Here is a 22,876-nt window from a genome sequence, read left to right as displayed (position 1 = left end):
AACCAAATTCATTATTTTATCATTCTCACAGTCGAATATAAGTTGTAATAAAAATTCCATTTCGCTTTCCTTCTTTATTTAAACATTCTTTTATCAAGGCGTATATAAATATATATCTTAATGTTTGTCTCCAAGAAGCAAAGACACCGTCGAGTATGTTTTTTGAAAAGTAATTTAGTCGAGCTTATTTCCACTAGTGAATATTTCAGTCGTTCTCCTTTCGTCTTTCTATGCTTATTGTTTCTTTAATGGAAAGATCTCCCGTCAGACAATGTAAGGGAACAACAGAATGCAATATAGACTTAGACTTTATTGGTGAAAGTTCTATTCCAGACGAGGCAGAATAAAATTTAGCACCCTAGGCGTTTCTAACAAAGTCGGTAGCATCGCACAGTTTCAATGTCTAATAAAAATATTTATGATTTATTTACTGAATCCAAAATGGATAAAGCAATAAAAGCGATACTCTATTTTTATTCATTTAATGGCCTGTCCTGTTATTAATTTATGATCATACTTAATTTACCAGTTTTTTTTAGTTTATCTTTTAAATCATCCAAGATTTTGATGGAATATCATTTTTTAATAATACTGTTATCAAATTCGCATTTCATGAAAATATTTGCATAATAATTGGCAGGTTTTAGCACTATTTACTATAATTGTTAAATATGCGTTTATAATAAGTTATGTTTTTCTTCAACCGCTACAAAGCATAAGACTGTCACGTTATTATTTTACAAATTATTCATGTCAGGAACCGCAGGGGTCAAAGTGGGAAAGGTTCTCATCCTTTTATCGATTCTCTTCCTACTTTATCATTAAAACTCGTTTTCCTTAATATTTTTTGTGCTTCTTTATTTGTGGAGTATACTAGTGCATTTAACTCTAGTCGCTATGTGGATGCAAAACTTCAAAAAAAAAACCACTGCAAGTAATAGCAGTACCCACCCAACAACTTTTTGTAATGGTAACAGTCACCATGTTATGGATATAATTTGTACCAATAGTTGTGTAATTATTTTTTTTAAGACACATGGATTTTTTTTGGATTTTCTAAGCGTATGTTGAATGATCCTCTATTAAATTGAGGCTCTTTCGTTCAGTTAACTTTTAGTGGGTTTAATTTTCTGGGATATGAATACACGTGTAGGCCTATAATTTACTTTTTTTTTAAAGATGTTTGTTAATCTGAATTCTTATGTGAAAAGTCAGTGCTATATATTCTATTTAAAGTAATGTCCATGTATGATTCCATGTCAAAATAACGATGTATTTTTCGAAACTATTCACGAATCGATCCATGTTGCCTAGATAGGTCACGACTTATATGTCAGAACAAGTTGTAATCAGAAGGAGTAAGGTTTGAAGAATACGGCGGTATAGCAATTCCCATTTTAATATTTTCAATTATGTTTCATCAGATATTTGAAACATTTGGTTGGGCGTTGTCATACTGAAGAAAAACATTGACTCTGCGACACCCACTGATGGTTCACAGAGCAAATTCCACGTGACCAAAAATCTCTCAATGGCTCTTGGCTCTAACTCATACAATACAACATATCCAAGCTTTTAGATAATTCAAGTGTTTTTTTTTGTCTTACTCCCAACAATTCTGCAGATAATCTTCAAATTTTTTGATTGTTCAGTACGCTCTTTGCCTTGGGTGTCAAAATTACCAGTTTTAAAACTTTGAAACCAGCATTCACATGTACAAATCGATAGAGGAGTGTTCAACTTTCCGCAGCATTGAATGACCTTCAACCGCCTTTTTCATCAAAATGCACAAAGTAAAAAAATCAGCACACTAAAACATATTTTTTCATACTTCGATGAAGTGATACGTGCTAAAGAATGGAGCCTGTCAATGAGGCTTCAACATGAAATTAGTTACAATTTTACCGGATGCAATTTAATACACAGTAACATCAGCTATTGTAAATACTTTAAAATTAATATATAGAGAAATATATAAAATGAACTAGATTTTTTTTTAACTAATATTTTTATTTCAATTATAGATTAGTAGTCCTACGCAATATTTCTGGTATCGAACAACGCTGATGGTATCACCTGATATAAACACGCCGGAAGCATTCAACTGGAAAATTGCCCTTGCTTTGGTCATCGCCTGGATTCTCGTTTATCTGTGCATGATAAAAGGAATCGCATCATCTGGAAAAGTTGTTTATGTAACCGCTACATTTCCATACCTTGTTCTCATCATTTTTTTCTTCCGTGGTATCACACTAAAAGGAGCTGGAGATGGTCTACGTCATTTGTTCACACCGACATGGCATATCATTTTGGATCCAGTGGTGTGGTTAGAAGCGGGCACTCAAATCTTTTTTTCATTAGGTTTGGCTTTTGGAGGTCTAATTGCCTTTTCATCATATAATCCAGTAAGTATTATATAATTGTCATTTTAATTTAATAATTTTTTTTATCACTGCAACAGTAATATACATTGAAACGCGCTACAATCTATGCATGGTTATTAATATTTATGTTAATTCTGTTTGTATTATAGAGGCCATATATACTGCGTACTCTCATGAAAATCGAAATATTTCTATGAAAACAGTTACAAAGGTCTTCGTTAACGTCATACCGTTGCTCTGGATACTTTGATGAACTGAAAATACATGTATAGTGTTGAATCAAAATTATATAAAATATCTGGGAGAGTGCTTGATATGAAAAAGCTTATTATGTATTATGCCTTTAATATTATTCAAAACTAATTTTAATAACGTTGATATCGTTCAAATAAAAATGCCGAATTTACTTAAAAGTTTCACATCATATATTTCGGATTGATGAAATAATTTTTTTATAAATCGTATATGAGAGTTATGTATGATCAATATTGCTTATACGTATATCATAATTTTATAACTAAACTTTTTTTTACTTTAAACCTTTCTTTATTAAACTATTTTCATATAAAATTCGTTAGAAGATGATAGCATACGTTAGACAAAGCAACATGGTTAAAAGGGTTTTCCAAACTATTGAGATGTGGCGGCGGAAAAATTAGCTAGGCGGTCATAAAAATTATTGTGTGTATTTATGAAATTGGCGTACAAATATTTCCTTGAAGTCGAGGAATTTTTAATGAAGTTTTAGTCGAGCTAGAAGCAATTGGGACAATCTATAGGATGTATTTTTAACTCCGTTTAAAAACAATTCAGCTTTTCAGTTCAGCACCGCTAAGGAAGATAAAAATATTTATTTACTCCAAATGTTGAGCTACATAAAAAAACTGATGAATCGTCTAACATTGGAAATAATTTAATTATCGTTATGAAAACTTTTTCCCAGCCATTTCTTTAATGTACATTAAAATTTTTGGCCAGGGTGAACAAGTTACTGTATGAAATTTGTTATGGAAGCCATCTATGAGTTGTAGGTGCAAATATAATATGTGTCCTTAAGGTACCGTGGATCTGATATAAGGGGTATATGATCTGATTTAGACTCTAAAGTTACGACACTAGACGCCACAAAATACAGAGGAATTAGAAGTATATCTCCCATGTATTACCTGTGAACAAGTTTAGCTTTAATTTTCCACCAGAGCGCGTGAATGACAATATCAGTAGCGGGAAATTTAAAATATTTTATTAATAATAATAGCTGAAACAAAAATAAAAATACATAAAAGTATAAAAGTACATTTTATTTAAATATATGTAAGATTTACATAGCAAATATTATTTCAAGGGAGAATTCTTAAAATTTTCCATGTTTAATGATAAAACATTATACTAATAATACATTAAAACGTAATATAACAGATTTAACACAAAACTTATACTTTTAAATATACAAAGTTTAATAAACTATTGAATATGGAATATTTCATATTATCTTAATTATAACTCTGCCAAATACAGAGTACAGTACAATATATATGTTGAGTATTTATTTTGAAATGTCTTTTTAAAGTTTTTTTTGCCAAATATTCATTGTATGTATATAATTGTACGTCATTCATATAAGCTGTGTTATATTTTGATGTTGCAATAAAAAGGTTTCATTTTTGCCTTTTGCTATTCTGTTAACTTTTCTCATCCACCAAAAGAAACAGCACCTAACTATTATCCTTCTAATCACGCCTAGTTGCGAATGCTCAATACAGTTGATCGTTCTGAAAAATAAGACATTAGGCGATATAAAATATTGGACAGACTGCTTGTTAATTTAAGTTTTTTGCATAATCTGGGAATTAAATATTACAGTCGATACATCATTTACCAACAAAGTAAAAAAGTTCCCGGTTTCGACAAATTGCAGGTATCATACTGCCGGGCTTTAATAACTTCACTCAACTCAATAACATTTCTGGACATATTTGGACAATGTTTTCCTTTTTCTTAGCCACAACTAAAATAGAGGCATGCTATAGTTTTCAAATCAGTTACATATAATTAACATTATAAAAAACTTACAATTTAAATAACAACTTGAAACCATATCCCTGTTAAGTAATACTATTGAACATTTTGTAGTCTGTGTAAAATGTACATTACAAACCCTTTTGCTCTAATATAAGGCTTCACAAGAAATTTTCCCATCAGTTTTTCATTATTTTATTTGGCTAAAAGCCATTTCTGACATAAAGCAGGATCCCTAGGAAAGCTGTGCTTTCTATTTGAAACGTTACTGCACCTGAGATTTCTTCAGTTATAAACAAATCATTTTTTAACTAAATAAGAACCATAAAAACACAGTTAACAAAATAAGAATATTTAACACGTAACCTTATAAATATTTTAAGTTTGTTTTGTCAGTCACGCTGAAAATGCTCCAATTTGAAACAGACGCTCAACAAAAGGTTTATCGAAAAAAACTAACCGAAAAGCTTCATATATAAACCAAATTGTTTCTATAGGAAGTATATAATTACCAATAAAGTTCGAAATATCAGGTAACTTTTTGATTATTTCCTCCAAATATAAACACACATACTCTATGCCTTCCTGATTCCTAGAATAGCCTTCTGAAAGCAGTGAAAGTGTCAAATTTCAGTTTTACCACCAACTGTATATCTCGAGACTATCTTCTAAATTCTCAATATTTTGTGCTAGACGCCTTGCTCTTGACCATGAAATCATCTCGGCTGCTTATCACCGGAATAAAATAAGATGAACACCTTTTCAATGGTTGGTAATTTAATGGACATTTTTCTCGATTAAATTATGCGTAGCTCAGAGAAAGCAACGAATATAAAAGACTAATCACAAATATCTACTACGGTACATGAGATATACTCAACATATTCCGTGTTAGTTTTCAAAGATTTTGTAATATTTATTTAATTTATTTCGTTTCGGCTTTAAATTTTCCTTTAGTCTTTTTAGATCATTGTTTTTTAATTGCAGAGAAGAAAACAAGTTTTGCTAGTTGACAAAACAATATTATCGAAACAGGAAGAAATATGAGGCTTATACTTGACAAATAACGAAAATTAAAGTATAATTACATGTGCTTAAAATATATTGCTACAGATGTTTTCAATGTGATCCAGTTTTTATTTCATAATCTACCATAAATGACTGAAATATAATTACACAGAGTCCCTATTTATCATAAACTAATCAGAACTAATACATATCATATACGGAAAATTTTATTTGAAGGACCTTAATATATGTAGTAAATAATTTAAGGCATATAATAATGATTAATTTTATTTAAAATTAGTAATATAAGGGACGACAGAAAATGTAAAGCAATTTTGATAAAATCGAAATGATTGCCCTTAAAACCATACTCGTTAAAAGATGAGGCGGTAAGCGAAAGTGAAAATTTAAAATCCAATTTAAACTTGTTCATTTCCACGCAGTAATGGTTTACGAAGTATGCCAAAATGTTTGATTAGGAACAAAACTCCATAAATTTTAGAATCAATTTATTGATTGACCAATAATTTCGGGCAGGGGATAAATTTATGAATTGTTCGAGATTTTCCAAAAGTAAGGCATTTATTATTTATTAAATTTAATTGTTATTGGTATGCATACAGTAACTTATTAAAACTGTTATCAGTAATGAATTCTTTAAAGTCAGGGATGTGGAAATTTAATTCAAGTTTTTTTTGGTTAAATATAAGTTATAACGAGTTTCTTTAAAATAACTTTTACTCAACATAGCATGATTATTTTTTATAATATATTTTTCCGGGATTCATTATTCATAATGTTAGGTAAAACCAAAAATAAATAATCCAATAGAGAAATGTTTATACTGAATGGCAATGCTGTCAAACTTTTCATCCATTTATTAAGAATTTTTAAATATCAACAAAATAAATTTATTATTACCAATGATGACCATTTTTTAGCAAAAACATGCTCAACAATATTAATTTCGATGCAATAAGCTTGTAAGCTACTGAAAGCAGATTAATACGATGTTCACTAAATTCCATTAACCTTAATTAGTTCGTTACAACCGACAAGTTTGTTACGGTCTACCATTTATTCAGTTTTAAAAACCATGGAGGTTAAACGGTTTTACACTGAACCCTTGACAGTTTATTATTTTGATTAAAATTTTTACTATTATATATTGTGTGTATATAAGGTATTATCGCATAAGTTTCATACATTTAAATATGAAAACATACATTTTATTTAGTTGAAATATGTTATTTCGAAATAATTGGAAACTTTTAATATAAATTAAAGAGTTTGAGAGAGAAGTAGCACTGAGTGCAACTTGAATTAAGAATTTCATCCTGCTGAGAGTATCACAGTAGTTGCACAGTGTTTGAGTTGATTCTGGTTCATTTTCATTAACGTGAATTCAAAACAGAACAGTATTGTCATTTTTGGATCCTAGTAATATCTATATATCCTAGAAATAGCTGACTTTTGATATTTGGGATGATGCTAACACAGTTTTTATTTAACTAAATATCTTAATTTAAAACGAAATGGTCAGATAATCAGAACAGGAATGGATCCTGCGTGCTACAAATAATGCTGTCGGTTAACACCATTGAATTCAGTACTTTCAACGTATGAATCCGATTCTGTTCGTACTAAGAAATTCTAAAGAGTAATTGAGTCAGTAATATTAACCAGTAGATTGAGTCCAAATTCAAATTAAATTATAGTTGAAAAAGAGGGACAAAAGGATAATATCATAACTGAAAAAATGTAAATACTTTACGTAATAAAAATATTTATTTCATCTTTACACCTTGAATACGATTTTTTAATATTTTTGAATACGAGTTTGATTTAAATCAATTACAGTAACTCATTGTACATCTTAAAAATATTTTATGTATTTCGAATAATAAAGAGAAATTCAATACAAAATATGGAAACAAAAGCAGAAACATTTGTCTAATATTATTATTCATTGCGTGTTTAAGCGATTTGCTTTGTTTTCAAAATTTCCTTTTTTAGGTAAACAACAATTGTTATCGCGACGCTCTGATGGTATCACTCACGAATTGTTTTACGTCCATGTTTGCCGGTATTGTGGTATTTTCAATCATTGGATTTAAAGCGACTATGATTTATGAAAAGTGTCTTGATGTAAGAAATAACACTATTATGGAGATAATGGGTCAGCAAGTGGATACAGATCTTGTGTTTCCTTCTGAGGGATCTATATTTAATATTACCTACGAAAATGGGACCACTCGGAGTGTTTTAATGCCTTCATTGCCGGTGTGTGATTTGGAAGAAGAGTTAGATAAAGTAAGTGCATATTTCGAATACCTTAGTATATTTGTTATAGGATATTAATAGATAGGTTGCTGTGTGTTTTAATTAATCTGTTATTGTTCTGTACTTGAATTTATATATTTTCTATGACTTTGAGTTTGTTTTTACTAGTATTTGTCTTGTCAATATGTCTTAAGTTTAAAGAATTCCAAATATTTGAATTATTATAGCTTAACTTAATATAATTACAAATAGAAACACCTATTTGTCAGTAAAACTATATTTGGTCACCTGTTACTCTGGAATTTTGACATAAAGTTTCAATCGAATACGAATACTTTTTAAGATAAATAAAGAAATATACTTATAGTTTCGTCAACAGAATTCTGTAATTTTTAGAAATTGTCAGGGTCATTTTCAGAAATATATTAATGCTATCAAGATACAATGGACAAAGCTTAGAAAGCAAGCTTAGGACTGCTTGGTATTGCGATAAAGATATATAGATTATATCCATCTCTATCGATATAAACATGTAACAACTTTGTTCATATGAACATCATATGTTCATAGTTCATGTCACTACAAATAGTTTACGTGCATTGTCTCCTTTATATTTTGATTTAGTTTTATTATGCCGAGAAAGGATTTGTTAGAATACATCAGCAGCAAAATGGTAGTTATTAAAAACTAAAAAAGCACTCCATTAAAGTCACCGAAATAGAGCAAGGGCTTATCGTTATGGTTTTATTTTCCGTCTTTTAAGATGGTTAAACCTTTTACATAGATATCTTGGACGCATATTAAAAATATATGCATATATAAGCATATTAAAAATATATGCATGTATAAGCATATTAAAAATATATAAATTATATATCAGAATCTATCAATTTATTGGTTCAAAACTTCTGCTCTGTATTTGCTGTAGCCTGAATTGTTAAATGTAATTAAAACTATCACAAAAGTTATAAAAGGCTTGTATAGGTGAGAATCCAGGATTTTTATACAAGATCTTTGTACAAACAAGCCAGATATTTCATAAGAGAGAACGCTTCATCATATGTTGGAGAAGCTGCGTTTTTTATGAGCCTTGTTTCTTATACAATATCTACTAAATTATGAGAAAATAAATGCCTAATGCGAAAAAGCAAAATATTAATATGGTAATTGCATCCAACGTTTTAAATTTATTAGTTTTATTAAAATATACTTTTAATTTAAACACATCTAATAAATGTTTGTTTAACCTATTCTACAAATGTAAGTTGTTACAGCTGTAAATATTATAATTACTGTCTAATATATTATTATTGATTTATAAACGTGAAGAGCAGCATATGTATGGCAATAATATAAAATTAAATAATAGGTAAATAATTTCTATTTAATATCCAATTAAAATACACTTAAGTGGTGATAAAAATCTCGAAAATGAGGAAGTTTCGCCTCTTGGTGGAACAGATGCGAAACAAAAGAGAGATGATTAATTTTCACTACAGCTCATACTATTAAACGATCAATTCTTGTACATGTATAAATATTGTTACGATTTCGTAAACGGCTTCATCGATCTTGACAAGAAATCTAATCTGAATCTAAAAATTAATATATTACAGATATATAAGATTTTTTCTTCGAATATATTATTTATAAATAAGTTTTTTTTTAATTTTATTGGATCTTTGGCTATGGTATTGCATTTTAGTAAATATTTGAAACATCTTATAATGAATTGATATGAATATGGTTATAGAAAAATTAAATGATTGATAGGTAACGTTCGTTAAAACCATCTCTATATAGCTTAACTATTTGGAGGATACATGACAACCTAATTAACTTTGACAGCGTTTTATTTTTGAATAAATTAATTTTTAATTTCGTTTCCTTTTTTATTTCAAATTAGATATAAAAATAAGGTGACGTTGTGTATATTTATGCTATATTAAAAAGGTAAACATAGACCGTCAGTATGTACAGTCTAATAAGATATTGTATTGCAGTTTTTTAAAAGTTGTATTAAAATGTTCCAGTTTTTTCAGAAATGATGCGAATACGATTTTTGATACGATGCGAAGTAATATTAACGATTCATAGTTCTGATAATGAAAATCTATATATGATAATATTTGGCAGAGTTTCAACCACCATGTAAAATGTAACCAAAACATATTTAAAATTATAAATTTAGAAGTGTTAGGTATACATATTTTATGAGAACGAAAGTCTAGAGTAATAGAGAGAAAACTCAATAGGGGTCTCTGGAGAGAAGTAAAAGAAAAGGAGAAAAGTTCCCAACACCCAGATGGCGCTATATCGGCAATTTTAAGTAATTTGAATGGTCAATTTAAATCTCCATTATAGGCCGCTGTAAGAAAAACATTTTGCTGTGAAGACTTTTGATTAGTTCTTTGATAAAGTTTGCCACGTGACAACTCTGACGTGAAAGTCTTTTTGTTTTCTTATACTAAAAGCAAACTTTGTGTCTCGGCCTGTTAAAATTCTATTAACCTGTTTTATCCAAAAATATATGGCTCTCCTTATTATTATTTATATTCTAAATTGAAGATCATTATGTGATGTACAATTAAAAGGTGTTTAAAGATATCTAACAAATAATGTGTTATATACATTATTGAAGTGACTATATTGCCAGAATAATAAAACTATTTTCTGGGGCATGATCCTTAATCAATTTGTTTTATATACCTAATGTTTAATCATGTAATTTTGTTATTTTTATTTTATATCCATGCAGTGATCGTAGACATATTCAACTACGTAATCGTCAAATAATACATGCCTTTTAGACCATGTATAAATTTCTAATAACCCTCTCCTATTTTGATACTATTACATTTTGTTGTATGTTATTTTTATTTTATACTCATGTTGTGATATCGTGCTGTAGGCGATAATTTGAGAAAAGTGCCAACCTACCAGTAAAAATAACAATTGATTTATTTAGAATTATAATACGACTATAACTAATATAATATAACGACTGGCTGGTCCATAGAGACGTTATTCTTAAAACACTTAATAGCTTTCTCTCTTGTTCTGATCTATGAACAACTCGGTATAAAACCTTTCTTCTAGAAACTGATGGGACAGTACCCAGTAAATAAAACCACATGGTCCTCTCCAATATACGGCCTTGCCTACAAGGTTGAGGTGACAATAAACAACTTCAACCAAGTCTAATGAGCTGCGTTTGCTATAAAATGGGAGTAATACATGAAACCCTAACACTAAGAAACACAGATAATTAAATGTTAATAATAAAATCAATTAGAATTGCTGCGTAGTTGGATCACTTGTCAAGCTGATTTGTATGTTTGTTTAATCTGCTTGCAATTACTTGAACTACATTTGTGATTGTAGCGAATATTTTAAAACTAATTAGTTTGAAACTTAAACATATTTCATTTCATTTTTGAAAAAGATATGTAATTAATTTATAAGTGTATGCCACGTATTCGAGTGCCATTTGGGTTAATATAACTAAAAAATTGGTAAAGAAAGTTGGAGATTGGGATTTTGTTTAGATATATTATATAAAATATTATAACGGTATACCATAATTATTTTTATATTTTTAGTCTGCATCGGGTACAGGATTGGCGTTTATAATATTTACTGAGGCTATCAACCAATTCCCTGGTGCTCAATTTTGGTCAGTGCTGTTCTTTTTGATGCTGTTTACTTTAGGAATAGATTCACAATTTGGTACTCTAGAAGGAGTAGTAACATCCATCGTGGATATGAAGTTATTTCCAAATTTACCCAAGGAAATACTCACTGGCGGCCTATGTCTTATATGCTGCATTATATCGATGAGTTTTGCACATGGAGCTGGCAGCTACGTCTTTGTACTTTTTGATAATTTCAGCGGAAATTTTCCGTTATTAATTATTGCATTTTTTGAGTGTGTAGGCGTTTCTTACGTCTATGGCCTTAAAAGGTTATTAAATGTAATCTGTTGGACTGTATACTTTAATACTAATGATGGTTTTGCTTTTAGATTCGCAGATGATATCGAAATGATGACTGGTTCACGACCTGGACTGTACTGGTTAATTTGCTGGAAATATTTATCGCCTTTAGCCATGTTATCTATTCTAGTTGCCAGTTTCGTGGAAATTGCTGTGGATGGAAGTGGATATTCAGCATGGGTGGCAGAGAGAGGAGATACGGAAAAACATCCGTGGCCGATATGGGCTATTTTACTTATATGCACTTTAGTTTTAGTATCAGTTTTATGGATACCAGGTGCAGCTATAGCTAGGTAAATTTTACAACCTTAATATAATGGTCATTATTTTGATATAACATATTTTATCGTTGTCATAGGAATATGAATTATTTCAGCAATAAAGAAGGAATATGAATTATTTCAGCAATAAAGAAATAGTTTGGCTTTTAAATTAAAATTGTCCAGGCTTGGCTATTTTTATCGATTAATATTGATTTAACAAGAATGTATTTTTTTTTGTTTAGCAAAATTTGATTTTTATTTTAATAAAGTTCTTCGCCTATTCAAAATTCTGAAATTTGAAATATAGAAAAAGACATTCCAGCTTTTTGGGTTATATTTTCGTTAAATATTTATAAGTAGTGGAACTACTTCGATGGTTTCTCAAGGCGGCGAAAAATGTTGACCACAAAATTTGTTTTGATATGGGGGAACAAAAAATTAATTAGGTGTCAAATCAGAGTTGTACAGGGAATTGACACATTTAAATACATGTTTTTTTTCAGCCGATGTGTGGGAGCTTGCATTGTCATAGGGAAAAAGTTGTTTGTTGACGCTTTTTTTTTTCATTTCACGAAGTATTCCTAGTTAGCAGAGGCTTGTGTACCATTCAGAATTCAACATTATATGTTGCTCTAATGGCACAGTTGCCACATGTTCAGTTTATTCGAAGAAATCGGCGCTCATTTTCTTCGAAGTGCTTTGGCATGAATATTTTTTTATCGGATTTGGCTCTTCTTGGAAGATTCCTATAGTGCATTGTTTTCTTTGGAGGTAATACGCATATATTCAAGTTTCATCACCTGTTTAAATGTTATTCACAGCTTCTGATGTACCGCGATTGTATTTCTTGGTCATTTATTTGCACTAATTGACATGAGCCATAGTGATATGCAAACGAGAATACGTTCTAAACATATATTATACATTTTATAAATGAAATGGGCACATGAATTATAAAATTTGGAGTTCATAGTCTTACACTATCAGAAGCTACGGTTTGCAGGTTGTTTTTAAAATATTATAAACAAAATAATAGATTTTGATAATGTAACTTTATTAAAGTTTAACTATACAAACGATTAACATGTCTTCTGCGCAAGTATCGCCCATGAAACTATGAAGCATTCAACATGTTTCATCTGATATCAAAGTACTAGCTCTAAGAGTATTATTTGCCGTTATCAACTGTTTCGTAAATGCGATTATCCATATCGGCTAACTGGAGAAAGAAATCTGCCAAATTGAACTAAATCTTGTAAACCCCAATAATGGATATAGCTAAATGAGAAGCTCCAAGGACATGTTGGAAATAATTCGTTTAAGTTGCAGAGCATAGTTAAGAAACACATTCAGAGATGCATATTGCGATGGGTTGGACATGTCTATTGAATGAAATATAAACAAATTCTTCACATACTTTTGTGGCGAAATCAACCTATTGAATAGAAGACTCAGCGTACATCTCCGAATGTGACATGGAACAACACTATCGAAACCCATCTGAAAATTAGGAGACTTATATTATCGAAACTGTAGCTGAATTTATAAAAGAATGTCGGAGATCCTGCGGCATCACTAGATAATATTAATAAAGACTTTTTCGATTACATTGATTAATTATAACACGCAAAGGAATTATAGTATTATTTTGTAGTAATAATTATTTTTATTTTCAGATTGTTCGGTATTGTACTCATCGATGATAACGAAAAAGCATGGTTCCCGGCAAGCGATTTAAAAGATTTTCATGGAATTATGCCACACGAAGTCACAACAGCTGAAACTCTATTATTTTGTATCAGGCCGGATGGCACCGAAGGTCTGTGCTGTCCAACATATCATTCTTATGATGACGTCGTTGAAGATGAATAACATGCGATAAGCGGATTTTTTTATCGCTCACCAAAAATCAGTCCTTTTCTTTGCCTTTAATGTAGATCCATAGTTGTGTAAAGCGGAAAATTACGATAGTACGAAACATAATATGACACGCCTTGGAAATCCATACCGTCGACACGAATATTGCATTTTACAATTTTGGAAAGATTCAACATTATCATATCTTAAGAATACTACGGTATATGTCCTTTGAAATTATTAGTGTAACATATTTTATTTTGTATTTGATTATAATATAAGTCACTATTTTTAAAATAAGATTTGGGTTCGTTCAGATTATATAACAGCCACTGTTGTTATATATTGTGAGTTATAATTCATTTTTGTATAATGACTTAAAGGTGATTAATTTTAACTACTTTGTTCACCTCAAAATCTCTACTGTAACTCTTAGAAATTGAGTTATGATAAAATGGGTTTCTAATAAGTTAAAAACATTCTACATTATATATGTTACTGAGAAAAAAAGCACAAATGAACGCAACTTTATATTCAAAAAATAATGACAATAATTAGAGTATAATATTTCTAGCAATATAATTTAGTTTATATTTTATTGATAAAAAGATACAAACAATTGTATATATATAGTAAAAAACTAGTAAAAGATTGCTTAAAATCAATATTTATATATATTGTAGATCGAAATGGAATACATAAAATAACAAAAAAAAATGACTGATATAAAATTTAGCCTACATTTTGTTGATGAAAAGTCGACTAACATTATTGGACAATAAAATAACGTTTGACAATACATGAAACGATAAAATGGACAATAATTATAATGTAAGGAATAATGAGATATATAAAAATGTTTTCGATAGAATTTTTGACGCATGTGATACACACACATAAGCACAAATTTTGTGTAAATATATATAAATGTGTGGAAGCGAGAATTAAGAAAGAGTGTTTATCTTTATTTCATCGTGATCAAACTAAAATTTCGCATATCATTTTGTAAATTTTAATTGACGTATCATTTATATATTTTACCTAAAGTAATTTGTGAGTCATTTATATAATTATATTTTTGTGATAATATGTATTGTATATGTTTATTCTTAACATATCATTTTTGGGAAATGTAAACTTGAAGATTTGTCTGTGTAAAAACTGGTGCAAAAATAGTTGTATAGTTCTTTCATATTTTATAGAATATTAGTTTTTTTAATATTTTATAGTTTTTAACATTCAACAATATAATTTCACTGAACATTGTTGGTTATAAGAACCTGATGTATTTATTTATAATATTGCGGAATAAGTCTATAAACTGTTATACAAATATTTTCGCACCAAAATGAAAAATGGCCATATCCAGGATTTCAACACTTCATTTCATGCATAAACATCGACAATAGTCAATTAAACTAAAACAATTATCATCGTACTGATAAAAACATACAAATTTAACCTAAGAGTTCGTGTAGTTAAATTGTGTTACACTTTAGAATATTGACATTTTTGTTGGGGTGTGTGTTGCTTTTACCCTGATACTGTTACAGTTCTGTTGTGAAGTGTCTGTTATAAATAAATATTCAAATAAAGTACATGCTGTTGCAATTATTTGATTTTTTATTTATTTTACGTTAAGCTTTTTAATCAGTTATGGTATCGATTTCAGTCAGTTGGAGGTTTCGTAGAACTGCAAAATAGGACAGAGAAGTACGCACAATCTGAAATGAAATAATATTAATTATTAAGTATTAAACTATGTAAGTATATGTGTAATGGAAGCAATATGTTACAACCCGAATGTTTTGAAGTAGCGAAACTGCAAGACCTACTGGAGGAAGGCTCGACGCAAACTCAAGTGGAGCGAATATCAAGAGAATCGAAGTTATTTTTATCTCAATTTACGAGATCAAACTCTAAGTGTAAGTTGAGATTGTTAATGAGCAGTAGTAGTCAGATACTAATATAGTAGTTACGCGAGACCTGAAATCGACACTGTGAGGAAAGCCAGCCAATTTGATGAAATGGCGTATCTTGATATGATGAATATGGAATGATGAATATGGAATTAATGCAACCAAACGCTACGAAATTGGCATTGAAAACTGCTGCCTGATTGATTGTTGAAATTAACTTCCTCTTTCAATAATTGTAAATGCCTTCAATTTGAGGGCTAAATTTTCGTTTTTACGTTGTTACGTTTTATTTCTACTCTACCTACAGATGAACTAAAGCCATTCGCAGAGAAAGATATTTCTTGTTCATGATTATCCAGAAACCCTACGGGATGCATGCATTTCTCGATGATATGAATCAATACTTTTTACTGTTATAAGACCCCACTAGAAGGAATGAGCTCTTCTAGAGGGACTTATAGAGTAGAATTAGTAGGATAATGGGTGCTTTCATCTGTCTTCTAATTTGCCAACACAAGCGTACCATTTAAACTAAGAAACTGATTTAAACATTGGCGGATTAAAAAAAAAGAAATAAAGACCCATTAGTGTGCCGAAACGCGAGGACAATTTTTACAATTTACTTATTAGTTACTTAGGCTACTGCCATGCAGTGATGTATATAAGAGCAGAGTTTTATTTTGCCATATGAAACGTCACTGTTACTATACTATTATCGATTTTTTGTAGACATTGACATTTGATTTTGATTTATATTTTTGTTGGTTATCCAATATTTGTGGGTGTGTTCGGACATTTACATTGTGATAGTAGAAATGTTGAATACTGATTAAAACTATAGGCCAATATTATGAAACCGCAACTAGAATATATAATGTCTTAAAAATTGGAGATAATTTGTCGGCATTGACCGTTTAATACTTTACCAAAGTTGACATTTCATAAAAATGTAGGTATTTTTGATAGGTATATGAAAATAAAATGAAAAATAATGACACATTTGTTTAATATGATATAACTGTGTGCTAACAGTAATTTAGAATAATACTGTAGAATAGAGGTGAAACAGATAGTGAGTATAACATTTTTTATTAATTAGTCAGAATTTTTTTAATATTTACTGTTAACAATGTCAAGGAGAAGGCTTAGGTCATTAGAGTCGATCAACTTTGCGACGAGCTACTTCACGTGCTAACTGCATTGATGGCCAGCGGGAAATAGATAATAATAATAATAATAATAATAATAATAATAATAATAATTTTGTATTGGAATATCACTATCGCGTTCGAGAGTGACTGTAAATGAAGTGAATTAGCTTAGAACGCAACGAGCTCGTACATGTCAAAACAACAGCGAGCACGACCGAATGAAATTTAGTGTTTCCGCAGGCACCGACGACACCTCACAGGCGCGCTACCGACACGGCACCGACATGACACGTATTTTGTTATTGTCATTTTCATGAGTCTTGTCTTATATACAAGATTTTAATGCTACTAATTCAATTAATGCTACAATATCATATTGAAAGCTAGACATTTTCCTCTTTTAACATTAAAATATATCTGTACACAATAAAAATTGGCGCCGACAAGAGTAGATCGATTGCTGCTCGCCGACATGTCGGCGCCGGCAACGACACGATACCGATATGTCGGTGAGTGTGAAAGGGTTCCATTTGTTTACGTGATATTACGCGTCCACCGATATCGTTGTCGTGTCGGCGCCGGTAGATGTGAAAACGCCCTATGATCCAGTAACGAGCAGTATTCCACTATGATTCTAAAATATATTATGGTGCTCCCAAATCAGTTATATTTAGAGAAATGACAATCGCTTGCCAATATTATAAGGCATTAAAATATTTTGGTAAATATAATGAGTTATATTGTGCCGATGGAAAAGTAACCACCAGATATTCCGCTCATTAGTTTCTGATAAACATACCTTATATAATATTATGTCTCATTTTTTATCATACTAAACAAACATTAAGAATTGTTCCAAAACCGGCAGATTTCGCGGGAAATTGTCGAAATCGGATATGTCGAGTTCTATGAAATCTCAGAGTTGTTAACTACTGTTGTATAGCATGTTTTTGTGTTGTACTCTGTTGCAAATCAGAAAAATGTATATGATAGAATAGAAATGCAAATTGAAAAGCACCGTTATTTTAAAACTTAACCACCACAATTGTAAAGATTTGTAGCTGCATTTCACCGTAATCGTGGCCTAACCTTCGGGTAATCTGCGGATTCTACGGCGACAAAATTAGGTACTAATAAAATTAATAAAAAATCTTCTATGAAGGTGATCCAAGAATGGACCCAATTTTTACATCTTCAAGAAAACTAAACTGCTGTTCAGCCAGGTCGTAGGCCTTTGACCTGAATAAACGAAAATCCAAAGGAAGAATATCTGAATGGTACGGTGAGTGGAGCAGGATGATCTATTTTAGCGTTTCAAAGTAAGTTTTAACCTCTTGAGCCATGTTGCAAGATTATTTTGTCATATCTTGCTTGATATTATGGTTGTTTTTCTATTAATATCCGGTTCAAACGCATAATTGTTAGGTCCGATTTCAGTAAGTTTTAGCATGCTGAGTTGGTTGCATAGATTTACAAGACGACTTTCACATTATGGATTTGTTGCTCGTTGTAGATGAGGAAACTTGCCCAAGAAATTTCTACAGTATTCCCCTTGAGGTTGTCATAGCGAATTCACTTTTCGTTCTCAATAATTATGCGATGTACGAGATATGACGAATTATAGCCCTTTCTTTCCGTTTGAATATTTGGTGGCGTCACTAAATTCCTCTAGGCTTTTATTCTATGAAAAAAGCTAGTTGAGTAACCTCTAGAGCGTGGAAAAGTTCCTACTGCATTTGACAACACTTTTCATCTGGCAGCTTGTCCATTTCCACGCGGAATCATTTTATTTGATATCTGGAATTACTCCCAATGTGTTCTGTCACTAATAAACCCGTCACTATATGTTTTCTACATCCAAAAATCCATTTAATATATCTCAACTAATTGAATAGTCTTCAGCTAGTTTTTGCAAATAAATGCAAATTGCGTTTCTTGTGCTCAAAACTGTCCATGTTTACTCGCATACATATATGTCACTTCTGTATCTAATTAGGAAATGTAATGATGAGGAATTGTAAAGAAATATTTTGCCTTTAAATGACCGTTCTGTAATTTTAGTTTTCATTTTCCGATAACAATTTCTTTTGTGTTTCCATTTATACTTGTAATATTTTATACGGTGTATTCAAAATCGTTAGCTGTCAATTTTTTTCATCTTGCAGGCTCTTAACCAGATGTCTGACATCATTAGCTTCTTGTCATGAATATCTACATTATTTATTGTAATAGACCTTTGGCTAATCTTACAAGTTACTTTAAAAGCTTTGATTCACTTCTCATTCTCCATCAAGTCCCTATTAGAATAACGTAATCAATTTTACCTTTGAAGCAGAATTTCGTTATAAAAAAAAATCAATATTTATTGCTTTAAGTTAGGGATGGTTTTCAATCTAGTGTTTAAACACATTTTGTGAGTAGTGATTAAAGAATAGAAGGCACTCAACTTCTTCTTGAGCCTGCTATATATTCTGGTAAAGCAATGGCTTTAATTAAGTATATTTCATTATAATTAAATAATCTTCATATATTTGCTGATCTTGATATGTGCATTGATTATGACACTGAACATTGAATATGACTTAAAAAAGTATTTTGTTTACATTTCAGAGAAATCACACCTACTGTTTTTGAAAGGAAATGATTACGCTTTAGCATGAAATGGACGATCAGTATTCGATCAGGACTAAATATAATATATACTAAATAGAGTAAAGTGTCACGGATAAATAAAAAACTGTCCTATTTATTATATTATACGAAGTAATAAATAAAATATTCTTAGACAGTTACGACAATTCATCATTACGTTGTCATTAAATAGTATATTATCAATTTTACCAAAAGGTGTATTATTTATAGATACAAATTATCAGTTGATAGGACTGTATTAATAGATTTAGTATTGTATTAACACTATAAAGCATTGGATAAGTCAGCTGATTTGATGGGCACTACCTTAAATCCGTAGGTACAAACTTTGTGTTTGGAATGAGCTAGGATTAATCCGGCGATTTGCCCGGTTTAATCTGATGATGAATCAAAACCTTTAGAATCCCGAAATGGTTACGAATAAAGCAGAAATGTTAGAAAATATGTAAAGAAATATATATGAAGTATATGATTTATCGAAATTATTGAAATTATTATGAAATTAAGAAACCTATACTACTACTGAATATCACAAGTTATATCTAACAATATATCAAAACGAATAATACCTTCGCAAATGTTTCCAATGATATTTCAAAATAATTTATGGCATATAATTTTATAGGCTTTTGACTTCTTAGAGTGAAAAATATGATTTTCTGTTTGAAATCCTCAGTAGAATTTATCCAGTTACATTCATAAATTGCATATGGTATGATTTGGCTCTAAAAAGCAGTTTATTTAGTTATTGATAACGTAATTATAGATTAGTATATTTTACCTTCGCAGTCATTTGTGTTGCAAACCAACAAGGAACTAGCAACAAATTTCCAACGCACAGTTGGTACACTACGAGGAAGAAAAACTGAAACGAGCTAGGTTCTGCCTATATATTTAATAATATAACTAATTTTAGTCTTAAAATACTTGCCAAGGTAAGAAGAAACAACCCCATGCATAAGGCACAAGTACTTGCTAACAATTGGGCAAAGTACGTTCTGCCAAATACGCCTTCTGTAGTCTCTAAAAAGCTGAATAATTGAACGAATTAAAATAAATATTAATTATAACAAATTGTTTTAGTGAATTATTAAGATTAACTGCTTGCATTTATCCTGATCATTTTTCAATATTTTCATATTTTTTCATCGCTTCCTATAACCTTTTTTCATTTTTTTGGTACCATGGCGATAGCATTTCAAAAGAATGATGTTCGTTTAGCGTCACTAAATTTATTGATACTTTTTCGAACTTCTTCAGCGTTTTGAAACTGTCTGACAGCCATGCCATGCTACTTCATTATATCTGGTAAGTACACCGATTGCGGCAGAATTTTCTATTGGAGCTGTCATGACTATGTATCTGTTGCTCGCTATTGTTCGTATTTTGTGACAGTATATATCGGTAAACATCTGCAGTAACAGTTTCTTTCGGGTTTAGTAGATCGTAACACATTACACCTTGCTGATCCCACCGATATGCACACACAGAATAGCTTTGAGTGAATAATCCGCTTCGGTGTCAATGTGGATGGTTCTCTTTTCCTCACCAGTGACAATAATCGACAGAAAACTTGGCAAGAGAAATGGAGATATTGAAATGGTTTGAAATTACGTTTTCAGTCGTTTTCTTTGGTTTGGTTTAGTTTTCTTTAATTCCGTTATAAAAAAATTAAATCCATTATTTTCTTATCAGGTCATTCTCTTCGTCTGTAAACAACTGAAAATGAGTTTGGGCTTGAGATGAGTTTTCGTCCAATTAGGGTTATTTATTAGGGCAGTTTATTGTGTTGGATCTTTTTTAACCCCCAGACCGTGGCAAAAATATTTTTTTTGAAATAAAATTCAGTATCACTATAAGTTATCATTGTCGTCCAGCGTATCATTGTCGAGACTTAAAAGACAGAATTGGTTGAAAAATATATGTTAGATATTTTTAGAGAGGTTGAATTAAAATTTTCATGGTCTTTTGTGGGTCCAAACACATCGGATGTAAGTTTTTATATATCTGATTTACATACTGATATCAACTATAGTATTGAGTATTATATCTTATAAAAATATCAACAACAGTAATCAGTTTACAATCTATTTATATCGTACCAACACGTTCTTATAAAATGGCAAATTAGTGGTACAGATACAGTTTGAAGATGTTACTAAAAAAAGAAATTGAAAAATTTGAAAGTTATGTCCCAAATGTGTTAAACTGATTTTTATATCTGATGGGTCACTATGAAGTATCTTATCATGTGCTTGGAAGGTCTTAAAGTCCATATCCTTGGAAAATGGTGAATACGAAACATTGCAGTCTATAGTTGAACAACAAAATCGTACTATTACATTTTAACATTCGACTTCACGTTACTTGAGTGGCATGATTTAACAAAAATTTCTTTTATTAAGCAGTTAACTAATGAAGTTGAATCATTACTTTGTCTCACGACAAGAACTCATTTCTAAACCTAATGATTTATATTTTTTCACTCTAAATCTTTAAATGTATAAGAGAATCTTACCAATGTTAATTCATACTTCTTAAATAATATGTTAGAGCAGACTAAGCTCCTGTTATGAGTTGATTGTGATGAAGAATTTAATACTTAGTTATGTTAATAAAATTACCTTAAGATGTCATAGTGATATTTGACACATTGCACTAGTTGCTCCTGATCTCCTTCCAGATTTCGAAGCCTTTCGCATAATAAGTCGCATTGCAAACCAACAAATGTGCATATCCCTGCCACTAAAGTATCCGTAAATATATTAAGGCCCGAGATTGTTATGATTGCTAAAGACTGGTGTATATATACTATTTGGTGTAGTGGTGATGACGATATATCAAATGGATACCATGATTGTACCGGCAAACCTTGAGGTGTTGGATAAAATAATGGCACGCTAATTGATGAAAATGTTGACAAAACACTTAGAAGCACCAAAGCTATTCTAGTTTTACTGAATGATTTAAATACATCCTTGATAATACTTATTTCTTTGTGATTTTTTGGCTTAAAATTTTCTTGATCCAAATCTTGTATTAATCCTATAACCTTATCTTGGTTTTTATAGAAATAATACGACTTAATCTGTCCCATAATGCACATGCAGATAATATATCCAATGGCAGCAAAACTTTGAATGTTCTTAGTTTTTAACACCCAAAAAACAATTACCAACGAATTAAACAATATTATAATACCAAAGTTAATTATAATATTGTAAATTGTATAAAGTTTTGAGAACTCCCTGTTTAAATCTAGATGGGCTCCAGAATATTTTAGAAAAAAACAATCTTGTATAAAATAACTAATATACGTAAAAGAGTTGACCGCCATTTTCACAG

The 22,876-nt window shown here is 30.3% G+C and overlaps 2 protein-coding genes across 2 annotated transcripts in view; one reads left to right on the top strand and one right to left on the bottom strand.

Moving 5' to 3' along the window:
- LOC143197991 (sodium-dependent neutral amino acid transporter B(0)AT3) overlaps positions 1-15,423 on the top strand; it is a 27,528-nt gene extending 12,105 nt beyond the window's left edge. The window contains exons 5-9 of the mRNA XM_076406886.1: positions 2,025-2,405; positions 7,428-7,724; positions 11,297-11,658; positions 11,719-11,982; positions 13,629-15,423. Of these exons, the coding sequence (XP_076263001.1) occupies positions 2,025-2,405; positions 7,428-7,724; positions 11,297-11,658; positions 11,719-11,982; positions 13,629-13,824 (1,500 nt within the window). The 3' untranslated portion in view covers positions 13,825-15,423. The remainder of the gene's footprint in view (positions 1-2,024; positions 2,406-7,427; positions 7,725-11,296; positions 11,659-11,718; positions 11,983-13,628) is intronic.
- Positions 15,399-22,876, bottom strand: LOC143197992 (odorant receptor 46a). The gene is made up of 5 exons (XM_076406887.1): positions 22,156-22,876; positions 20,459-20,562; positions 20,313-20,413; positions 20,101-20,256; positions 15,399-15,533 (listed from the first exon to the last, which is right to left on the bottom strand). The coding sequence occupies exons 1-5, from the start codon at positions 22,866-22,868 to the stop codon at positions 15,456-15,458; spliced, it is 1,152 nt and encodes a 383-aa protein (XP_076263002.1). The 5' UTR covers positions 22,869-22,876; the 3' UTR covers positions 15,399-15,455.

The sequence above is a fragment of the Rhynchophorus ferrugineus genome, unplaced genomic scaffold, assembly GCF_030347505.1.
Source record: "Rhynchophorus ferrugineus isolate W39M unplaced genomic scaffold, kcgeb_rfMv2 rfM6, whole genome shotgun sequence".
NCBI classification, from domain to species: Eukaryota; Metazoa; Arthropoda; class Insecta; order Coleoptera; family Curculionidae; genus Rhynchophorus; species Rhynchophorus ferrugineus.
This window is presented reverse-complemented; position numbering and strand designations above follow the sequence as displayed.

Bases quoted from the DNA above. Each gene is read 5' to 3' on its own strand.
- LOC143197992 (XM_076406887.1), bottom strand. From the start codon at position 22,868: ATGGCGGTCAACTCTTTTACGTATATTAGTTATTTTATACAAGATTGT. The intron at 20,563-22,155 runs GTAATTTTATTA...TCAATTATTCAG, and splicing joins TATCACTATGACATCTTAAG to CTTTTTAGAGACTACAGAAG. The intron at 20,414-20,458 runs GTATTTTAAGAC...ATATATAGGCAG, and splicing joins GTTTCTTCTTACCTTGGCAA to AACCTAGCTCGTTTCAGTTT.